This window comes from Carettochelys insculpta, chromosome 1 (genome assembly GCF_033958435.1).
Source record: "Carettochelys insculpta isolate YL-2023 chromosome 1, ASM3395843v1, whole genome shotgun sequence".
Classification (NCBI taxonomy): domain Eukaryota; kingdom Metazoa; phylum Chordata; order Testudines; family Carettochelyidae; genus Carettochelys; species Carettochelys insculpta.
This window is the reverse complement of record NC_134137.1, coordinates 24,715,869-24,733,490: the sequence shown is the minus strand read 5'-3', so window position 1 is coordinate 24,733,490 and position 17,622 is coordinate 24,715,869. Positions and strand designations below refer to the sequence as shown.

Here is a 17,622-nt window from a genome sequence, read left to right as displayed (position 1 = left end):
TGCCACTCAAGCAAAGGACACAATGCAAAGGCAATGTGTCAGACTTAGGAGTTGTTGTCAAAGGGGAAGGTTGGCCTAGATTTCTCCAGATGTCTGATCCCATTACAGTTTTGGTAACTTCCTGATGTACACAAGACAGCTGGCTGGAGAGTGACAATTCTGTTTCAGAACAGCTTTTCAAATTTTGAATGTTTTTGTTCTGCATTGAATCAAAAACAATGAACCTGCGGAACATTTCTATGAAATGGAACTGTTTTAAAACATACATGTGCAGGTTAGAAACATCACTTTTTTATTTGTCTCTCTTTGTAGTCAGAAGTGACTGGAAGTATGCCGTGAGCCTAAGGAGCCTTCCCACTGAAAAAAATTATCAAAATCTGAAACATTATGGCTTCAGTGTCCAAACAAATAAAAAATAAAACTGACCATATGTCCAGATGTTTGTGTTAAGTTTTTATTTTTGCAGGCTGAAAAATTTTCACTGAGTGATGCAAGTGATGAAAGGGAAATAGTAATTTTTAACAGTTGAGCTCCAGCTAAACCAGAACAGAATTTCATGTCACCAAAAAAACCCAACCATCCCCACCTCCTCAGCATTCTCTAGCCAGATGGCTTTTTCACAGCTCAATTTCAAAGGCCTTCTGCAAAACAAACCTGAAAGGGTGTGTCAACACTTGTATTCCTCTTTCAAAATAGGTATGCAACTGCAGTAATTCAAAAATGCAAATGAGGTATGAATTTGCATATGTGACACCTCATTTGCATATTATGGTTTCGAAAGAGCTTCTTTCAAAAGAAGAAAGCCAGTGTAGACGCTGCTCTTTCGAAAGTAAACCCATCTTTGAAAGAATCTTTCTTCCCTTTATTTAATGGGAAGAATTCTCCCGAAGATGGGGTTTGCTTTTGAAAGAGCAGCGTCTACAATGGTTTGCTTCTTTCAAAAGAAGCTCTTTTGAAATAAGAATATGCAAATGAGGTACCATACATGCAAATATGCATCTCATTTGCATTTTCAATTTCCCTCATTCGCATACCTATTTCGAAAAAGGAATGCAAGTGTAGACTCACCCAAAGTGTTTAAGAATGAAAGAAGAAAAAAGGCGGTTGCAGGAAACTTATGTAATGGAAAGGGTTAAGCACTGCGTAAGAAGATTGCTACCTCTTGACCCTCCACAACTTTTAAACCTTTTCCCTACCAATCTCTACTGCTGCATCTGATTAAACATATCAACATAACTTGAAGTTCAGACACACTGAAGTTACGTTACATGCCATCTAACTATTTCATCCTACAGTACTGAAGAGGTTAACAAATCTCTCTCAGCAACATGTGTTCAATACCATATCCTTGTAAATTACAGTAATAGCTTGAGAATGCTGCCACAGCAGAATGGTGCCATAAGCCCAAACCTAAGTGCTTGTTTCATCAGCATCTCTGTGCACTGCTATTGCAATTACAAGTATTAAATAGCTCAATAATCACTTGGTGGAGGAAAAGGCTTCTGTGATTATCTAGTGGGAAATCATCAGGTCCTTAGAGAGGCTATTGTTACTGAAAAATATTACACATCTGGTACCATATAAAACAGGCTTAGTGCTGTTTTCCTCTGAGGCTCTTCAGAACTCTTAGCATCTTTCAGTTTTTTCCCATTTTCCACCAAATACGAGAATGATGGTTTGGCTTAATTTGAGTCCTCATTCAACATTCAAACTAAAACAATGCCCCTTTTTTGAGAGAAAATATTCTTTTTTTTAAGGGTTTTATTTTCACTCATTTTGTTACTTCCCAGATCTCACCAGAAGAGGAAGTGCCAAAATACTAACAGACAGGTGGTTTATGTGTTATTTCTCACCCTAGAATAAATCTCCTCTGGGGTTAGGACAAGTTTTTAAACTTGGGGAAGTTAGCTCAGGGGTGCACAAAGTGGGGTTGGGCTCCTTTAGGGGGGTATGTAATTTCATAAGTGGGGAGGATAGCACGGTCAGCTGCTGGGTCTCAGGCTCATTCATTTCATTAAAAATGTTGAAATTAGTTACTGTTTTATGAATGCGTATTCACATTTGTACACTAATCAATAAGGGTTTTATGTTCAACACTTATTTTCTTACACATGCCAAAAGGGTTTTGTGTTTTATTTCATCTGAACATAACTGAAATTTCCATCTGTTTCAGTAACGGACTGGGGGGCCCTGCTAATTGCAGAGATGAAAAGTGGGGTCTGATGTAAGAAGTTTGCTTACCCCTGGCTTAGCTGAGCCAAGAGAAGAGCATTGGGATTTAGTGTATCATGGCATGAAAATCATTAATCTCAAAGTCACATCACACACAGTGACTTACTGCTTGATAATTTTGCTGTGACTTGCTGCTTGCTAGTTTTTCATGTCATACCCAAAAAGCAAAGCTTGCTTTTCACTTAACTAATTTGCATGGTCCTAAAAGAGGGAGGCCCTGGTGTTCCTTTTGGGAGTATTTTCTACATTAGTGTAGCACTCTTTAGTTCTGTCCTCAGCTTGCTAGATGTTTTTGGCAAGATTTTAATTTCTCTGTGCAGAATTTTCTCCCATTGTGAAATAGGTATAATGATTATTATCTCCTGTGCCTTGTGGGGCTGTTGTGCAGCTTGCTTCTTTAATGTTTGCAAAGCATGTGGAGAGCTCAAGATGAAAGATGCTTTTAAAAATACCAACTGCAGAATAATCACCTGGGTTTTCTGTTGAAACTGGTTTTCCTGCACAAACTTGTATATGTTCCCATGTCCTGATTAGAAGGATTTTAACTAAGGAGCCTATGTTACATCTGGTAGCTGCAACACATCTTTAACCAAAGACAAGTTTCCTATGCGTTCCTCAGAGGGACCCAAAGGGTATAATCTACATTGCTATTAAAAACCCATGGCTGGTCTGTGCCAGCTGAATTGGGCTTGGGGTGTTTTCATTGCAAGTTCGATTTACTGGCTTGTGTTGGAGCCCAGGCTCTAGGATCTTGTAGGGTGGGAGAGGCCTTGAGCTAGGGCTGCACTCTGAGCTGAAATGTCTACACCCCAGTTAAACAGCCCTGCTGCCTGAGCCAAAGTCAGCTGGTGAAGGCCTGACCTGCCTCTCCACGGTATTAGCATCAATATTGCACTTTACCAGGCTGTGCTTAAGGAGGTCCTGTGCCCACCATCAGACCTCACCCCAACCTCAGCTGAGCATAGAGAATTTGTTTAGGCAGATATGTATCAGCATCCTGACCACATGATCAGACCATGGTAGCTGCCTGTAGGAGTCAGCTTCTGTAAGATGCTAATGTTGGTCCACCAGTCTTTCCATGTGACGTGCAATATTCTACTCAGTACCTTTGGTGGAATTTCTTCATATCTTTTATATGACATCTGTCGAGATTCCAAGCTTTAGCTCCACACAGCAATATTGGAATGACTATGGCATTGTAGATGTTGATCTTGGTCTGCGTCTTAATGTCATGGTTGTCAAACACTTTCTTGCGTAGACGTTCATAGCTGCACTGACACTGGAGATTCAGTGGTAGATTTCATCAGGAATGTCAGCATTGCTGGAGAGAGAGCTTCCAAAATAGGGGAAATCTGTTAACATTTTCCAGCACTTTGTCATCTGCCATGATGGTTCAGGTAATTGTAAGGTGGATGTTGGCTGAAGAGAACTTTGGTCTTTTGTGTATTGTGTATACTGAGTTTGGAGTGCATTTAGCATATATTGGATATTAAAGCAGCACTGATAACTAAAATTTATGGATGAGTGACCATGTTTGTTTATTGCCCATACTCCTGTCTGATATATCTGTAGCATGAATTCTCCTCATTCTTACACCTGTTACCCAGTGGCTTAACTCCACTGATTTAGACAAAGTTATTCTAGATTTAGGAGGCAGGAGCCTCATGATTTCTAAGTCTAGATTTACATTTCATACCTAGCAAAAGTTCTGTGATTTGGCATTTTACATTAGTGCATCTAGCAAAGGGCAGAAGTGGCAATGGTTCTAAAGAGACAATTTTAACTCTACTTTTGTCTGTGTAACAGCCATAACATTTCCTGGACATACTGTATATATTTAGAATTTTTGTTTGTCAGAGGGTTTTTTTTAAATAAAGTGATATGAAAGATTATAAAAATGTACATTATGTACCTCTGTATGAATCATAATGAGACATTCTATTATATTAATTAATGATGCTAGGAGATTCTTAATACATGCTCAACAAGAAGATAAAAAAGACCATATTGGGTCAAACCTGTAGGCCATCTAGCCCAGTATCTTGTCTTACATCTGTGACCAGTGTCATATGCTTCAGTGGGAATAAACAGAATGATTTAACAAGTGATCCATCCCGTTATACAGTCCTAGCTTCTGCAGTCAGAGTTTGGGAACATCCTGACCATCTTGGCGAACAGTTGTTGATGGATTTATCTTCCATGAACTTACCTGTTCTTTTTTGAACTAGAAAGTCATTCTATGAAGTACTATATGGTTTGGGTCTTGATTTTCTGAGAACTTGCTTTGGGAAGTAATGCAAATTACAGGCTGTTTTGTTTTGCGCCTTACTTGTTTTGAACTGTTAGGCACTCAAAGTTTCGTATTTCAGATAACATGATGAGCATGAAAATCTGTTAGAAAATGGTTCAGACAAAGTCCTTGCCATTTTTTGACATGAATAATTTAAATTTTTATGCAAAAAATGCATTAAAGATGAGTAAATTGTTTATGAATACAAAAGTGACCATTTTAAAAGATTTTTACAGGGGGAAAAAAACCTTTTCGTGAGTTTAACTAAGAATTTTACTAAAGGTTCCTTTTCTTTGAGAGTTTCTCCAGAAGTGATAACCAATGCCTCATAAGAACAACCATTGCCTTACAGCATCAGGCCTAAAAATATTTTAAAACCCCAAATATATCCCTTTTAACGCTACAAAAGTAACAGAGACAGGTGTTCCTCTTACTGTATTGGTATAACAGCCTTAGTACAGGCTGAATTTTTAGGGATAAATGTTAATTTGAGCACATCCCTGAAAAGCACTGTACACAGACAGAAAAACTAGGATATAAAGATCCCAAGATCTTTTCCCGGGATGTTGACAGTAGCTGCATCGCAGCACAAGGAAGTTCCTAATTCCCATCTGTATTCAGACCACTGTTTGTTTTTTTTTTGTGCAAGTACAGGCTGGTACATTGTATGGGCACCACAGCAGCTCCAGCCAGGATTCCCAGCTGGGTGGCAGGAGGACCCCACCAGCCCCCAGACTGGGAGCTGGCTGGGGTGCAGAGCCTTGACGGCAGCCCTGGGGACCTGGCTGGGCTGAGCACCCCCACAGCACTAGGGCTGGGATCTCGCTATGGCTCTGAAGTACTCTGGCAACTCCAGCCCCCAGCACCCGGCTGGGGCTGGGGGAACACTGGTAGCCCTGGGCCTGGGAGCTGGCAGGTCATGGAGTCCTGCTGTCAGGTCCAGCCCTGGGGAGCTGGTTGAGGCTAGGGCAACCCTGGCAGCCCCAGGGCTGGGAGCCCCACTGGTAGCTCCAGCCCTGAGGAACTGGCTGGTGGGGAAGGGGTCCCTTGCAGCCCCAGGGTGGGAAGCCAACTGAGGTGTGGAGCCCCGTTGGCAGCCTCAGCTGTGGGAACCCTGTTTTGGGAGGGAGGCAGGAGACAGGGAGCCGGCTCAGTGCTACTACTACTATTACTACTACTATTACTACCACTTAACCCTTGTACTCAGAGTGGCTTGGTCCAGGAGTATCCCAGTTACTGTCCTTCAGTCTCAGTAGATCTTTTCCCTATTGTCCGAGGTCTTCCTCTTTTGCATTTTCCCTGCAGGTTCCATGTGAGAGCTTGGACTATTCTGGATGATGGTTTTTTGAGAGTGTGGCCTAGCCATCCCCACTTTCTTCTCTTGATTTAAATGTCAATTGGTTCTTGTCCTGCTCTGTTCCAAAGCTCTTCATTTGTGACAAAGTCTTGCCATATGTACCTCAGGCATCATCTCTCTATGAATGTCTGTAGCTTGTGATTTGAAGATTTTCTAGTATGCTGGGTCTTGCATCCATGCAAGATCATACTCTTCACATTCGTGTTGAAGATCTGCAGTTTCATCTTCACAGATATTATTTGTGACCTCCGTATGGGATTAAGAGTCTTGAATGCATCTGTTGCTTTCCCTTTCCTAGCATTAATATCCTGGTCTGTTCCTCCATCTCTGTTCATAATACTCCCCAGGTGGGTGAATTGCTCCACATCTTCCAGGTCATCCTGTCCCACTGTGATGGTGATGGTGTTGGATTGGTTGATCCTCATTGTCTTTGTCTTTTCCTTGTTAATGCTAATAAGGACATTTTGAAGCATGGAGTTTATTTCAAAGTGCTTGTGTCTAGACAGCCAGTCTGTGTTTCAAAAGCAGCACTTTCAAAACACGACTGGACACATTATGCTAACGAGGCATTGAGGGGTACTAAGTGACAGGGGTGAATGCTTCCCAAAGAAGAACCATTGTAAGTTTCAGGTGTAGGAAGGTGTGATGGGGCATCTGCCCCATGCTGGTTGAATAGGGATTAAAATCAGTCCTGACAAGGCTCTGTGGCAGGCAGCCAATCAGAGAAGGGCTGAGGGGAGCTGCCCATCAGGTCAAAGCAGACCCTTATATAAAGAGGGCTAAAAGGCAGAGGAGTCAATTCTGCCGTGGGAGCCCAGGGTGGTAGGGAAGGGTCCTTGAAGTGCTAAGAGAACCACCAGGACTTGGTGCAGGACCAGTGAGACAAAGAGGGAACTCCAGACTGATGACTGCCAGACTAAGTCTTGACACATGCACAGGAGAGGTCTGTGACTACAGGGAAGTGGCCCAGGGAAGGAGACAGTGGAGTAGTGGGGAGGCCGAGGCCTGATTTTTACCGCCACTTCCCACTGAGGGGAATGGCCAATACAAGGGCTGCTATTTGCCTCTGAGGCAAGTGGCTAAGACCAGAAATGCCACTGGTCCCTATGGCAAGCAGTTGGCCAGCAGATTGCTGTTCCACTAGAAGTGCGGAGAATAGAGTGAGGCACAGCTAGAGGACTATGTCCTGAAGAGGGCTCTGGGATTCTTCATGTGACACGGGGTCCTGCAGCAGAAATGTCAGTGGGCAAGATACCACTCAAAGAGGGTGCATGAACTGCCTGTGATGAATTAATTCCCAGGACAATAAGCAAGAGGTACCAGAGTAGTGAGTACACCCCATTACAAGAAGTTTGAGGACTGAGTGAATATTGATGTTCTAATCCTCTAATACGCAATGTGTGTTTAGTGACAGTCCTCACAGGATTGTTCATGCATATCAGCTGCTTAAGTATTGTCAGTCATCATCAACTGCTGCAGGCAACTTAATGTGTCTAAAATATATATTTCAACCAGAGCCAAATTTATTTATCCTATAAATTCATAGAATACTACTAGGACTGGAAGGGACCTCGAGAGGCCATCGAGTCCAGCCCCCTGCCCCGATGGCAGGACCAAGTACGGTCTAAACCATCCCTGACAGACATCTATCTAACGTGTTCTTAAATATTTCCAGTGATGGAGATTCCACAACCTCCCGTGGCAATTTATTCCACTGTTTGACCACCCTGACAGTTAGGAACTTTTTCCTAATGTCCAACCTAAACCTCCCTTGCTGCAGTTTAAGTCCATTGCTTCTTGTTCTATCCTCAAAGGCCAAAAAGAACAAGTTTTCTTCCTCCTCCTTATGACACCCTTTTAGATACCTGAAAACCGCTATCATGTCTCCCCTCAATTTTCTCTTTTCCAAACTAAACAAGCCCAATTCTTTCAGCCTTTCTTCATAGGCCATGTTCTCTAGAACTTTAATCATTCTAGTTGCTCTTTTCTGGACCCTCTCTAATTTCTCCACATCTTTCTTGAACTGCGGTGCCCAGAGCTGGACACAATACTCCAGCTGAGGCCCAACCAGTGCAGAGTAGAGTGGAAGAATGACTTCTCGTGTCTTGTTCACAACACACCTGTTAATGCATCCCAGAATCACGTTTGCTTTTTTACGACAGTATCACCCTGTTGACTCATATTTAGCTTGTGGTCCACTATAGCCCCTAGATCCCTTTCTGCTGTAGTCATTCCTGGATAGTGTCTCCCCATTCTGTATGTGTGAAACTGATTGTTCCTTCCCAAGTGGAGCACTTTGCATTTGTCCTTATTAAACTTCATCCAAGTCAATATATTTAAATATGACACACCTGTTTAAAAGGGCCAGGACAAACACACCTGCTTAAGTGATTTTTTTTTCTTCTGAAAAGGTATGGGATTACTCCAGGGCATAAAGGCTTTGTTGTTAAGTATATGCTGTACTTAAATACTTCATTGAGGTCTAGGAAGAAAATGTGAGGGATTCTCTCTTTAAGGAAACTTAAACCCAAAATGATGTCTTCTATTCAGGTTATTTAGCAGGGAGGCATTTTATCTTTTGAATTATGAGAATATATTTTCAAAAGCCATCTGCTATTGTTCTGCATGAATCCATGGTGCCTGCAGTGTCTGAAATATTTCTAACTGTGCATTGCTTTTACTGAAAAAAAATCTCTTTATCAGTAAGAAAGTAATTTTGACAGAAGCTTCTTGACTCTGCAGCATGTGCTCTGATGAGGTTAGATTATTAGATCTTAATAATTAAAGTTATACATCTTAAGAATATTTTGAGAGTTCTTATTGTCTAGGATTTCTTATGAATTCATTATTGTAAAAGAGTATTAGGAGTAGCTTAGAGAAAAAAATCCCTTGTGCTTTCTTTCTAGGTCAGTACTTCTGACAGATAACTTTATGAACTGGTGTTTATTGAGGAAATACAGAAGAGATTATGATTTCCCTCTACTATAATGGTGGCAGTAACAATTTAAAAATACTGAGTTTATTAGGAAAGGACTTTAGTGTTCAGAAATTTGTCTGTGATGGCTCATTGTGGAAACAAGAAATCATTTTGAACAATTCCTTCCCAACTTGAATTTCTGTGGTGGAATTAGTATCAGTCTTGATTTCAAAGCCCAGTAGCCTTATTTTGTTTGGTTGGATCTGTGCATTCCTGTCTTAGATTATGCTGTATATTCCTTCTTGACTCAATGTGTACACTCTGCCTGTTCCTTGACCTTCAAATGCACCACCTCTAATAAGCATGTAGAAAGGCTTTAGCTTTGTGCAATACAGATTTGCGATGTGGTCATCAGTAACATGATGGAGGGAGATATTTGAAAGAAGCAATGACTGCCTTAGGTATATTTAAATAACTGATTTCCTTAGTAACTGATAACATAGCATGAGCTCCTTACCAAAGTTACATTATTAAAATCAGACTTCCTTATTAGAATAGAGCTGGAATTGGCCTACCTTTAAGCAAAGGGAGCCAGAGAAGAAATGTATTACTCATTTGGGCTGGATCTACACGTGCACCTTTCTTTTGAAAGGGGCATGTTAATGAGCAGGTTTGAAATATGCTAATGAGGCACTGCAATGAATATGCAGCACCTCGTTAGCATAATGGCAGCCTGCGGCAATTCGAAAGTGCGGCTTTTCGAATCATGCGCCGCCCGTGGAGATGGGACCTTCCGAAAGGACCCCCCCAGTTTTCGAAAGCCCTTCTTCTGATCACAGAGAGGAAGAAGGGCTTTCAAAAACTGGAGGGGGTCCTTTCGGAAGGTCCCGTTTCCACGGGTGGCGCACGATTCGAAAAGCCGCACTTTTGAATTGCCGTGGACGCCATTATGCTAATGAGTTGTTGCATATTCATTGCAGTGTCTCATTAGCATATTTCAAACCTGCTCATTAACATGCCCCTTTCGAAAGGAAGGGGCATGTGTAGACCCAGCCTTGTTTTCCACGAGCATCTAAAAGTGCCAGTCATGGACCAGGCCCCCCATTGCACTAGGTGCTGTACAAAAACAGAAAAGAAGACATTTGATTTCCTGAAGGAACTTATGCTCATAAGCAGGCATTCATACCTATAAATTATCAAACAGGCTGGCAGATACTCACATGTGTCATTTCAGGGGACTAGGTGTGCCATTTTCTGACAGTTAATCAGTGAAATTGCATCACTCTGAATCCATGACCTGACACTCTAATTTACCAATGATCATTTTATGATCATTCTGCTGAAGCACATTCTGCTCCATTTCAAAACAGCAAATGCAATTCTCTCTCAATCTGTTTTTCCTTTCCTTGCAGGGTCAACGATTGTATCTTGCGGGTGAATGAGGTTGATGTGTCAGAGGTCTCTCACAGCAAAGCAGTGGAAGCACTAAAAGAAGCTGGTTCTATTGTACGATTATATGTTCGTCGAAGGAGACCTATTCTGGAGACTGTCGTAGAAATCAAATTGTTCAAAGGCCCTAAAGGTAAATACATAAAAGAGACACCCGCATTTTGACATTTCATTCTTACTGCAAAACTAACTCTTCAGGATAGTGTAATTGGTACCTCAGCCTGATGTTGTGGAGTCTGGGTGTGTTGCTGTATGTCGAGCACTAAAATGAAATGCTTTGGACTGCCACTGTCTGAGGTCAGCTGCCTGTTTCCTCTGCATCTGTTGATGAGAGCACTGGAATCTAGTGTTCAGTATATAAGCAGTTTGGGCAGCTGCTCTGTTTTAATGTTAATAAGAGCACAGATAGCTCAGTGCTAGCAAAGGAAGGGCAAGAAAAGTGACAGCCTGTGAGCTGTTAGGCAACCCTCCTTCTTCCAAACCTCCCTCTCAGCTCCAGCATGTGCCTTTCATTTAGCATGCAGTTGGATATGGAGTTTCTGATTGGCCTTCTTTCAAAAGACCATATGACCACCCTCTGTCTTCTCCTTCCAGGTTTTCTTCTAGGCTTCTCTCTTCCAAAGCTACTGCTGAAAGGGTAAGAGAGAGAACAGACTGTCCGAGAAAGATAGCTCACTCGCTTGTCCTTCAATAGGCTATTGTTTTCTTTATCAAGTTGTCATGGAAATGCAACATGAAACCTTCCCTGCACACAGGCTTAAATCCACTTTGTCTTCACTAGCTAAACCCACTGGAGGCATCCTCTGGATGCTGTGAAGACTTCAGTGTAAATTGCAGGATTTTGTGGAAACCCTGATATTAAAATAATTCTTTAACACAATTCTCCTTATATGAAATACACTTTAACCTCCTTACTCCAGGTTTCCCTAGTGTGGGAACACCTGTCATAAGGAGGAGGAAGTGGCTCAGCAGTGAGCTTTCCCTAAGGGGTTTCCCTCTGCTGCCACAAAGGTGTGGGGGTGGTCCCTGGGTGTGGCAGGGGGCACAGAGCCACATGTGCCGCTCAGAATGAGTGAGGCACCAGGTAAGTTCCCTACCCCAACCTCCTTATCCCCAAACCCTGCAGCACCCTCCTTGGGATGGCAAATTCTTTCATCTGACATACACTGTTTCCCAGGGTTGCTGGATTAAAGCGATCCAGGTGTACTTTCAGTATTACTCTTTCCCCTTCCTCTTATCAAATGTATTTGCATGAAAACAAGACGTTCATTTCTTAACAGCTCATTTGATTGTAATGTTTATTCCAACCTAATATAACTTTTTTGAAACTACTTTATTTTCCATAGTTACTAATATCACAGACACAACCATTGCCTTTGGTTGGGGGACCAGGCATCAACTGATACCAATGAACCCTTACTCAGTAAAGGACCTAATTCTCTTCTGGGACAGCTCCCCTCACTTCAGTGGAGATTTTCCATCAGACCTTATGACTCCAGGGTTGTTTCTTTATGTAGACATCTGTAGTAATAATGAATGCATCTGGCGAAACAAAACTAATATACTCATTGAGTAGTTTGTAAATATAGTGATTTTCCATTGGCTTTCATTAGGGTTTCATCTCATCTTTAAAGAGCCCATACTTGGGAAGCTGTTATGACAATAGTATTTGATATTTTTTGTTCACTAAGATAGTTTGTAATGTACAGTAAAAAATGGCACAGAGTCTTGCATGTTATATCTCTCTCTGTTATGAATACCACAAGTATTTGATACTCAGACTTCAACACTATATGATTCATCACCTACTATTGCCAACCACTAACGTACATTTAAATGTGCATCTGAGGGAATAACTTAGCACTGAGAGTCCAGAAGATTATAATACAAAATTGACTTTCAGATGCAAAACCATCTATGCTGGGAGACTTTCTGTGACATATTAAATTGGAACAGTGCAGTGCAACTGTAATTTTGGGTAACCTAAGGCTAAAGAAACTAAACATATCCTTTAAACTTTGATGAGGCAGCAAAACATAACTTAACTTGAGTTACCAATGGCTACACTGTTATTAAAATTCCTACAATATTTTCATTTTAGTTGTGTGCTTGCAACAATTTTGTTTTACTACTGTTACAGAACAGAGTCAAAATAAGCGTCATTGGCTCTTACAGCCAGTGAAGAACTTTTTATCTCTTAGTATTTCAAATATTGATTAGATAGTTCTAGTTTATGAACAGAAAATTTACTGCAGACTTATATTCTAGCTATTGAATGTTATTGTTAAACAAGATGCCTGTTAAATTTCCATGTTAGCATTACTGAAAGTAAGCTAACGGAAAGGAGAGTTGAAAAATTTAAATAATCAGCTTCTGGCAAAACATGTCTTTATGCCCTGTGTCTAGACTAGCCCCCAACTTCAAAGGAGGCATGGCAATTGGAGTATTAGGACATTACTAATGAAGTGCTGCAGTGCTGCGGTTCATATGCAGCACTTCATTAGGCTAAATCTCCCCCACGGCAACTTCGAAGTGTAAAACTTCGAAGTGTTGGCTTGCGAGTAACCATGGAGGAGTAAAGGGACTTTGAAATAGCACTGGCACTTCGAAGTACCCATGGCTGACCTGCAGCTACATGCAAGCCAGCACGTCGAAGTTTCACACTTCAAAGTTGCCACTATGGAGATCTAGCCTAATGAAGTGCTGCATATGCACTGTAGCACTTCATTTGTAATCTCCCAACACCCTAATTACCATGCCCCCTTCGAAGTTGGGGGCTAGTCTAGACACAGTCTGTGTTTTATTAAGCTGTAAGTGATGAGCTCCTATACTTCATATGTATTACAGAGGGATGGGACAGAAGGAAAATAGGGGCAATAATATGTTTATGCAGGTTAAACATTTAAATTAGTATTAATTTTCATATAATTGCAATTTTAATTTATTTCAAATTCTCGTATCAACAATCAGTTGGACTTTGTGAGTTAGCTGTGGTTCACTGTTATGTCCATTGTGCAGATGAGTAAGTACAAGGACCCCAGGAAGCATATTACCTGCAAAGGCAGAAACTAAGGCTGCTGGCTTGTAGGCTTCAGCTTTAACCTGTAGCCATGGCACTGCATTCAATCCATTCACATTGAAAAGAGTTTATAAATTTCTCTCTCTTATCATTTCTTTAAACTATTTTAAAGGTATTTATAGTCATTTATCTGATTTTCAGCAAGGAAAAATTGATAGTTCTTCAACAAGAAAGCTGTTCTGATGCCAAAACTACTGGGGCAAAGATGTTTAAAAATTCCCCTTTCGATTCTCTTTGTGTCAGTATACTGCTGACTTCATTACGTACTGAGATGAGAATGCTCCAAATAAAGCTGAATCGTATCCTCCATAGCATCACCTGCATTGAATGATTAACTCCTCTGCTTGTGTGTGCATGTGCATGTGTCGTACTTGTCAGGGTTTGGAAGATATTAATAGGGAACATTGATAGTGGTTGAAAGCTATGAATAGGGCGAATACATGCATTCATTTTCATATGACGTACACAGGACCCTGAGAAATGTTTTGGGCGCATTTAAATGTTTTACCAAAGTTTATCTAACTAGGAATGATTGGCACATAAATTGTCTGTAGAATTGTGTGTTTTACGTAGAGGACAGAATGGCAAGTGGCATATTGCAACTATACTATGAATGCAAAAGAGCTAAGTGTTCCCCAAGTATAATTTGAAGCAGTGCAACTCTTCAGTTTGACTACGTTGAACCTCTCTACTCCAGCATCTTTGGAACCTGACTGCTGCCGAATGAGAGAATTTGCTGGACCATGGGAGGTCAGTGTTGTCTAGCAGCATTACCCAACACTTCCACTGTTTACTGGGCTCTTAGAAGGCATTTAGGGGTAAATTACAGCTAAATAACAGCACAGAACACTGAGAGCCAGGAATGGTGTCTGTGAAAAAAAAACTTTAAGGGGCTGTGGGAAACTTGGCCCACTTGATAAGTGGTCATCCAGCTAACTAAACTCATGCTGGATAACAGATGCTTCTGGAGGAGAGAGTTCTGGACTAGAGTGGTTCAACCTATATTTGTGAAAGAGAGGAGTAAGGGTACCTCTGAACTGTTTAACCTAGCTTCAAGATTCTGAGGCTAGTCTGGCCTTCTTCACCACACTGGCCACAGAACTTCCCCAAAGTGATTCCTAGAGCAGATCTTTTAAGAAGACATCCAAGATTGATTGTAAATCTAGAAAGGGAGAATGTACCACAACATTTACTGAGTTGTTGCAGTGGTTAAGTATCTATTAAGTAGCATCAGTTTCCAGCCACTAAATTGTGATATATGTTTATCTGCTAAACTGATGAGTGTGTTATCAAGTATTTGTTCCTTGTGTAGATGCTTACAGAACATGATCACGTCACCCTTGCACCTTCTCTATTTTAAGGTTGTGTGAGGTTCTTGAATCTCATGATAAGGTCTAGTTTTAAATCCTTTTATCATGTATTTAGCATGATCTAATTAACATGGACCTGTTGAAAAAGTTGGACATACGAAGTTACATAAGACTGTGTGCATTAAGAAGTTTGCCACCTCGCTCTTGGAAAATATTGGTTAGAAAGCCAAATCATTACAGAATCTCTTCTTTATTGTATATTAGGGAATTGTCTGTAATTCGTATATCAAATATGCAATGTACTATCATTGGAAATGGAGACCAGCTATTTATGAAGTGTTATGCAAGTGCATTCCCTATTGGTTTGTTTCAGAATTCTTCCTTTGCCTACAGTTGAGCAACCAGTTGCTTCACAGTTGCTCCAGCCTGCTACAGAGCAGATGCATTCAATATGCCCACTCACACCAGGGCTGTTTCTGATTGACAGTCAATGGAATTAGGCACCTACAGAATGTAGATGTCTTTGAAAATTCTCTCCCTGGATTGAAAGTATGTTTCCTCTAATGACAAAGAGAATGGATATTTTTTAATACTATCGATTGTACCTCCCTTGTCCAACACTCTTGGGACCTGAATGGTCTTGGGTGAGGGGAGGTCAGGCTGGCTGCCTGGCAAGGGATGGGGCACTCCTGCAGGGCCCGCCGCGAAGGCTGTCCCCGCTGCCATCCAGCAGGTGTCACCATGGCTGGAGCTGCCGACAGGGCTCCACAGCCCAGCAAGCTCCCAGGTGTGGGGCTGCAAGGGTTCCCCAGTTTCCTGGCCAGCATTCCTGTGGCTGGGTCTGCTGGCGGGGCTCGCAGCTGGTGTTCCTCCAGATGGGTTCCCTGAAGCTATGATGCTGCCAGCGGGTCTTCACACCCCAGACAGCTCCCAGCCATGGGCCATGCCCTCTGGTCAAGCAATCGCTGTTGTCCTGCTGGACGAGGAATGTTTCGGATGAGAGACTGCTGGATGATGGAGTTTGAACCTATAGTGTCAAATCTGTGTAAACATAATGTTGATATCAATTGTAAGCAATTTGTCAAAGATGGTACTTGGTCAGCCTTTTTTAATTTTACATGTAAATACCTTTCTATGAGACCTTGTAATAGGATGATTATTTTTATGATGAATGTATTGCATGCTTTAGCAGCATTCTGCTTTGCACAGTCTGTTAAAATTATAGTATGTAAACCCATTTATTCATAGGTGCTGAGCACCCAATGTCAGCCCCCCCACAGGTCAGCCCCCGAGCATCTCTTGCCTGCCAGTGGGCACCACATATCAGTACCTCTCCCTCTCTCCCTGTGCCTCTCATCCACCATGAGCAACTGTTTTGCACCATGCAGACAGGAGACTGTGAGGAGGAGGGAGGAGCGAGGATGTGTTGCACTTGGCCAAGCGGGTAGAACTGGGAGGGAAGACAGAGGATTGGGTGAGGCCTTGGGAGAACGGGTGGAGTTGGGGGGGTGGGTTCTGAGGTAGAACTGGGGGTCGAGCACTATCTGGCACTTTGGGAAGTTGACACCTGTGCATTTACTTACAACTGAGTAAAGCTTTTTGCAGCAAGGGAGTCCTGTGGACCTTTGGGTTATTCTGGATTTTTGTTATTTTGTTCATTCAACACAATTTATATTTTGTTAAAAATCAAACATGTTTTGTGTGGTTCATCTATGGTAACAGTTTAATTTGATGACGTATGGGTTTATGGGAAAGGCTGAGCTGTGTAATTAACATGGGTATACACAGATATGGATTCCTATGAAGCATGCATTAGTTCCAATGAACCTATAAAAGCAAGCAAAGAGTAAAATTCCACTGTGGATATAAAGGATGGGGCTGCACTGAAATAAAACAGCCTTCACTGGTCCAAGTGAGCTGACTCAGGCTGCAAGGCTATAAAATGACAGCATAGATGTTTGGGCTTCTGCTGGGGCACTTGCTCTGGGACCCAGCATGGAATATTACTTTTGTACGTAAAACCCACCACCTTGTCACATGAGAAAATTCAGAAATATTGAGAACATATTTCTCCTCTCCAGTTTTCACTGTAGATTTTCTGTCTTCAGAGGCTCTACTTATTCTGTGATTCTTGTTTTGTAGGCATAGCTCCCATGGACCAAGTGGGAGTATTGGAAACACAAATATTGCAGAGTAGTGCATTTATTTATGTAGAGATTCCCCCAGATAAAGTCAGGGTAAGGTGAAAAAAGACAAGAACTTTGTTCAAATAAACCTTTTTTCATAGTGAAATTTTAAGGTTCCCAAAACCTGGGCTCCTGCCGAAGTGTGAATATTTACACTGCATATTTTATAGCCCTGCAATTCAAGTCAGCTGAAGCCAGCTGCAGGTGTTTTATTGTAGTTTAGACATACCCACAGTGTAATAGATGGAAGCCACTGTTTTAGCCAGGGCATTATGGGCTCACTTCACTCTATGTAAATATGTAATATAGAAAACTGCAAAAAGTGCAAGCATGCCATTTTCATTTTTTCCCACAAGACCTTTTAAACTAGGATACCAATAATGATCTCCCCTTATATTAATAAATGTAGTACAAATGCTTTTATGAAGTGATGTGATCACACATAGGCCAAATGGCTATCAAAATACATGAACATTTAAGAAGTTCATGCCAAAGCTTTTTGTCCAAGTGTGATGGTAGCTGATTAAACTATGACCATAAAAGCCATTGTTGCTAACATTGTTACACAATTGTAACAAAGCTTATGTATAACACAGGCCTAAAAGGGTTAAGAATCCTGAAGGCCAAACTGACTGAGTCAACCTGTAAAGAATCTGAAGAAGTGGGTCTTACCCATGAAAGCTCATTACATAACAAATAAGTTTGTTGGTTTTTAAGGTGCTACAGGACTGCTTGTTTTTTGTGACACTGCAGACTAACATGCCTACTCCTCTGTGACTGTAGAGACAACACCTGGATTTTA

General features: G+C 41.5%; 1 protein-coding gene across 8 annotated transcripts in view; it reads left to right on the top strand.

Annotated features, from left to right (window-relative positions):
- Window positions 1-17,622, top strand: part of DLG2 (discs large MAGUK scaffold protein 2) — a 1,656,639-nt gene that overhangs the window by 1,151,579 nt on the left and 487,438 nt on the right. For all 8 annotated transcript variants that reach the window (XM_074983573.1, XM_074983537.1, XM_074983550.1 and 5 more), the window contains one exon: window positions 10,209-10,378. In XM_074983573.1, the coding sequence (XP_074839674.1) occupies window positions 10,209-10,378 (170 nt within the window). The remainder of the gene's footprint in view (window positions 1-10,208; window positions 10,379-17,622) is intronic.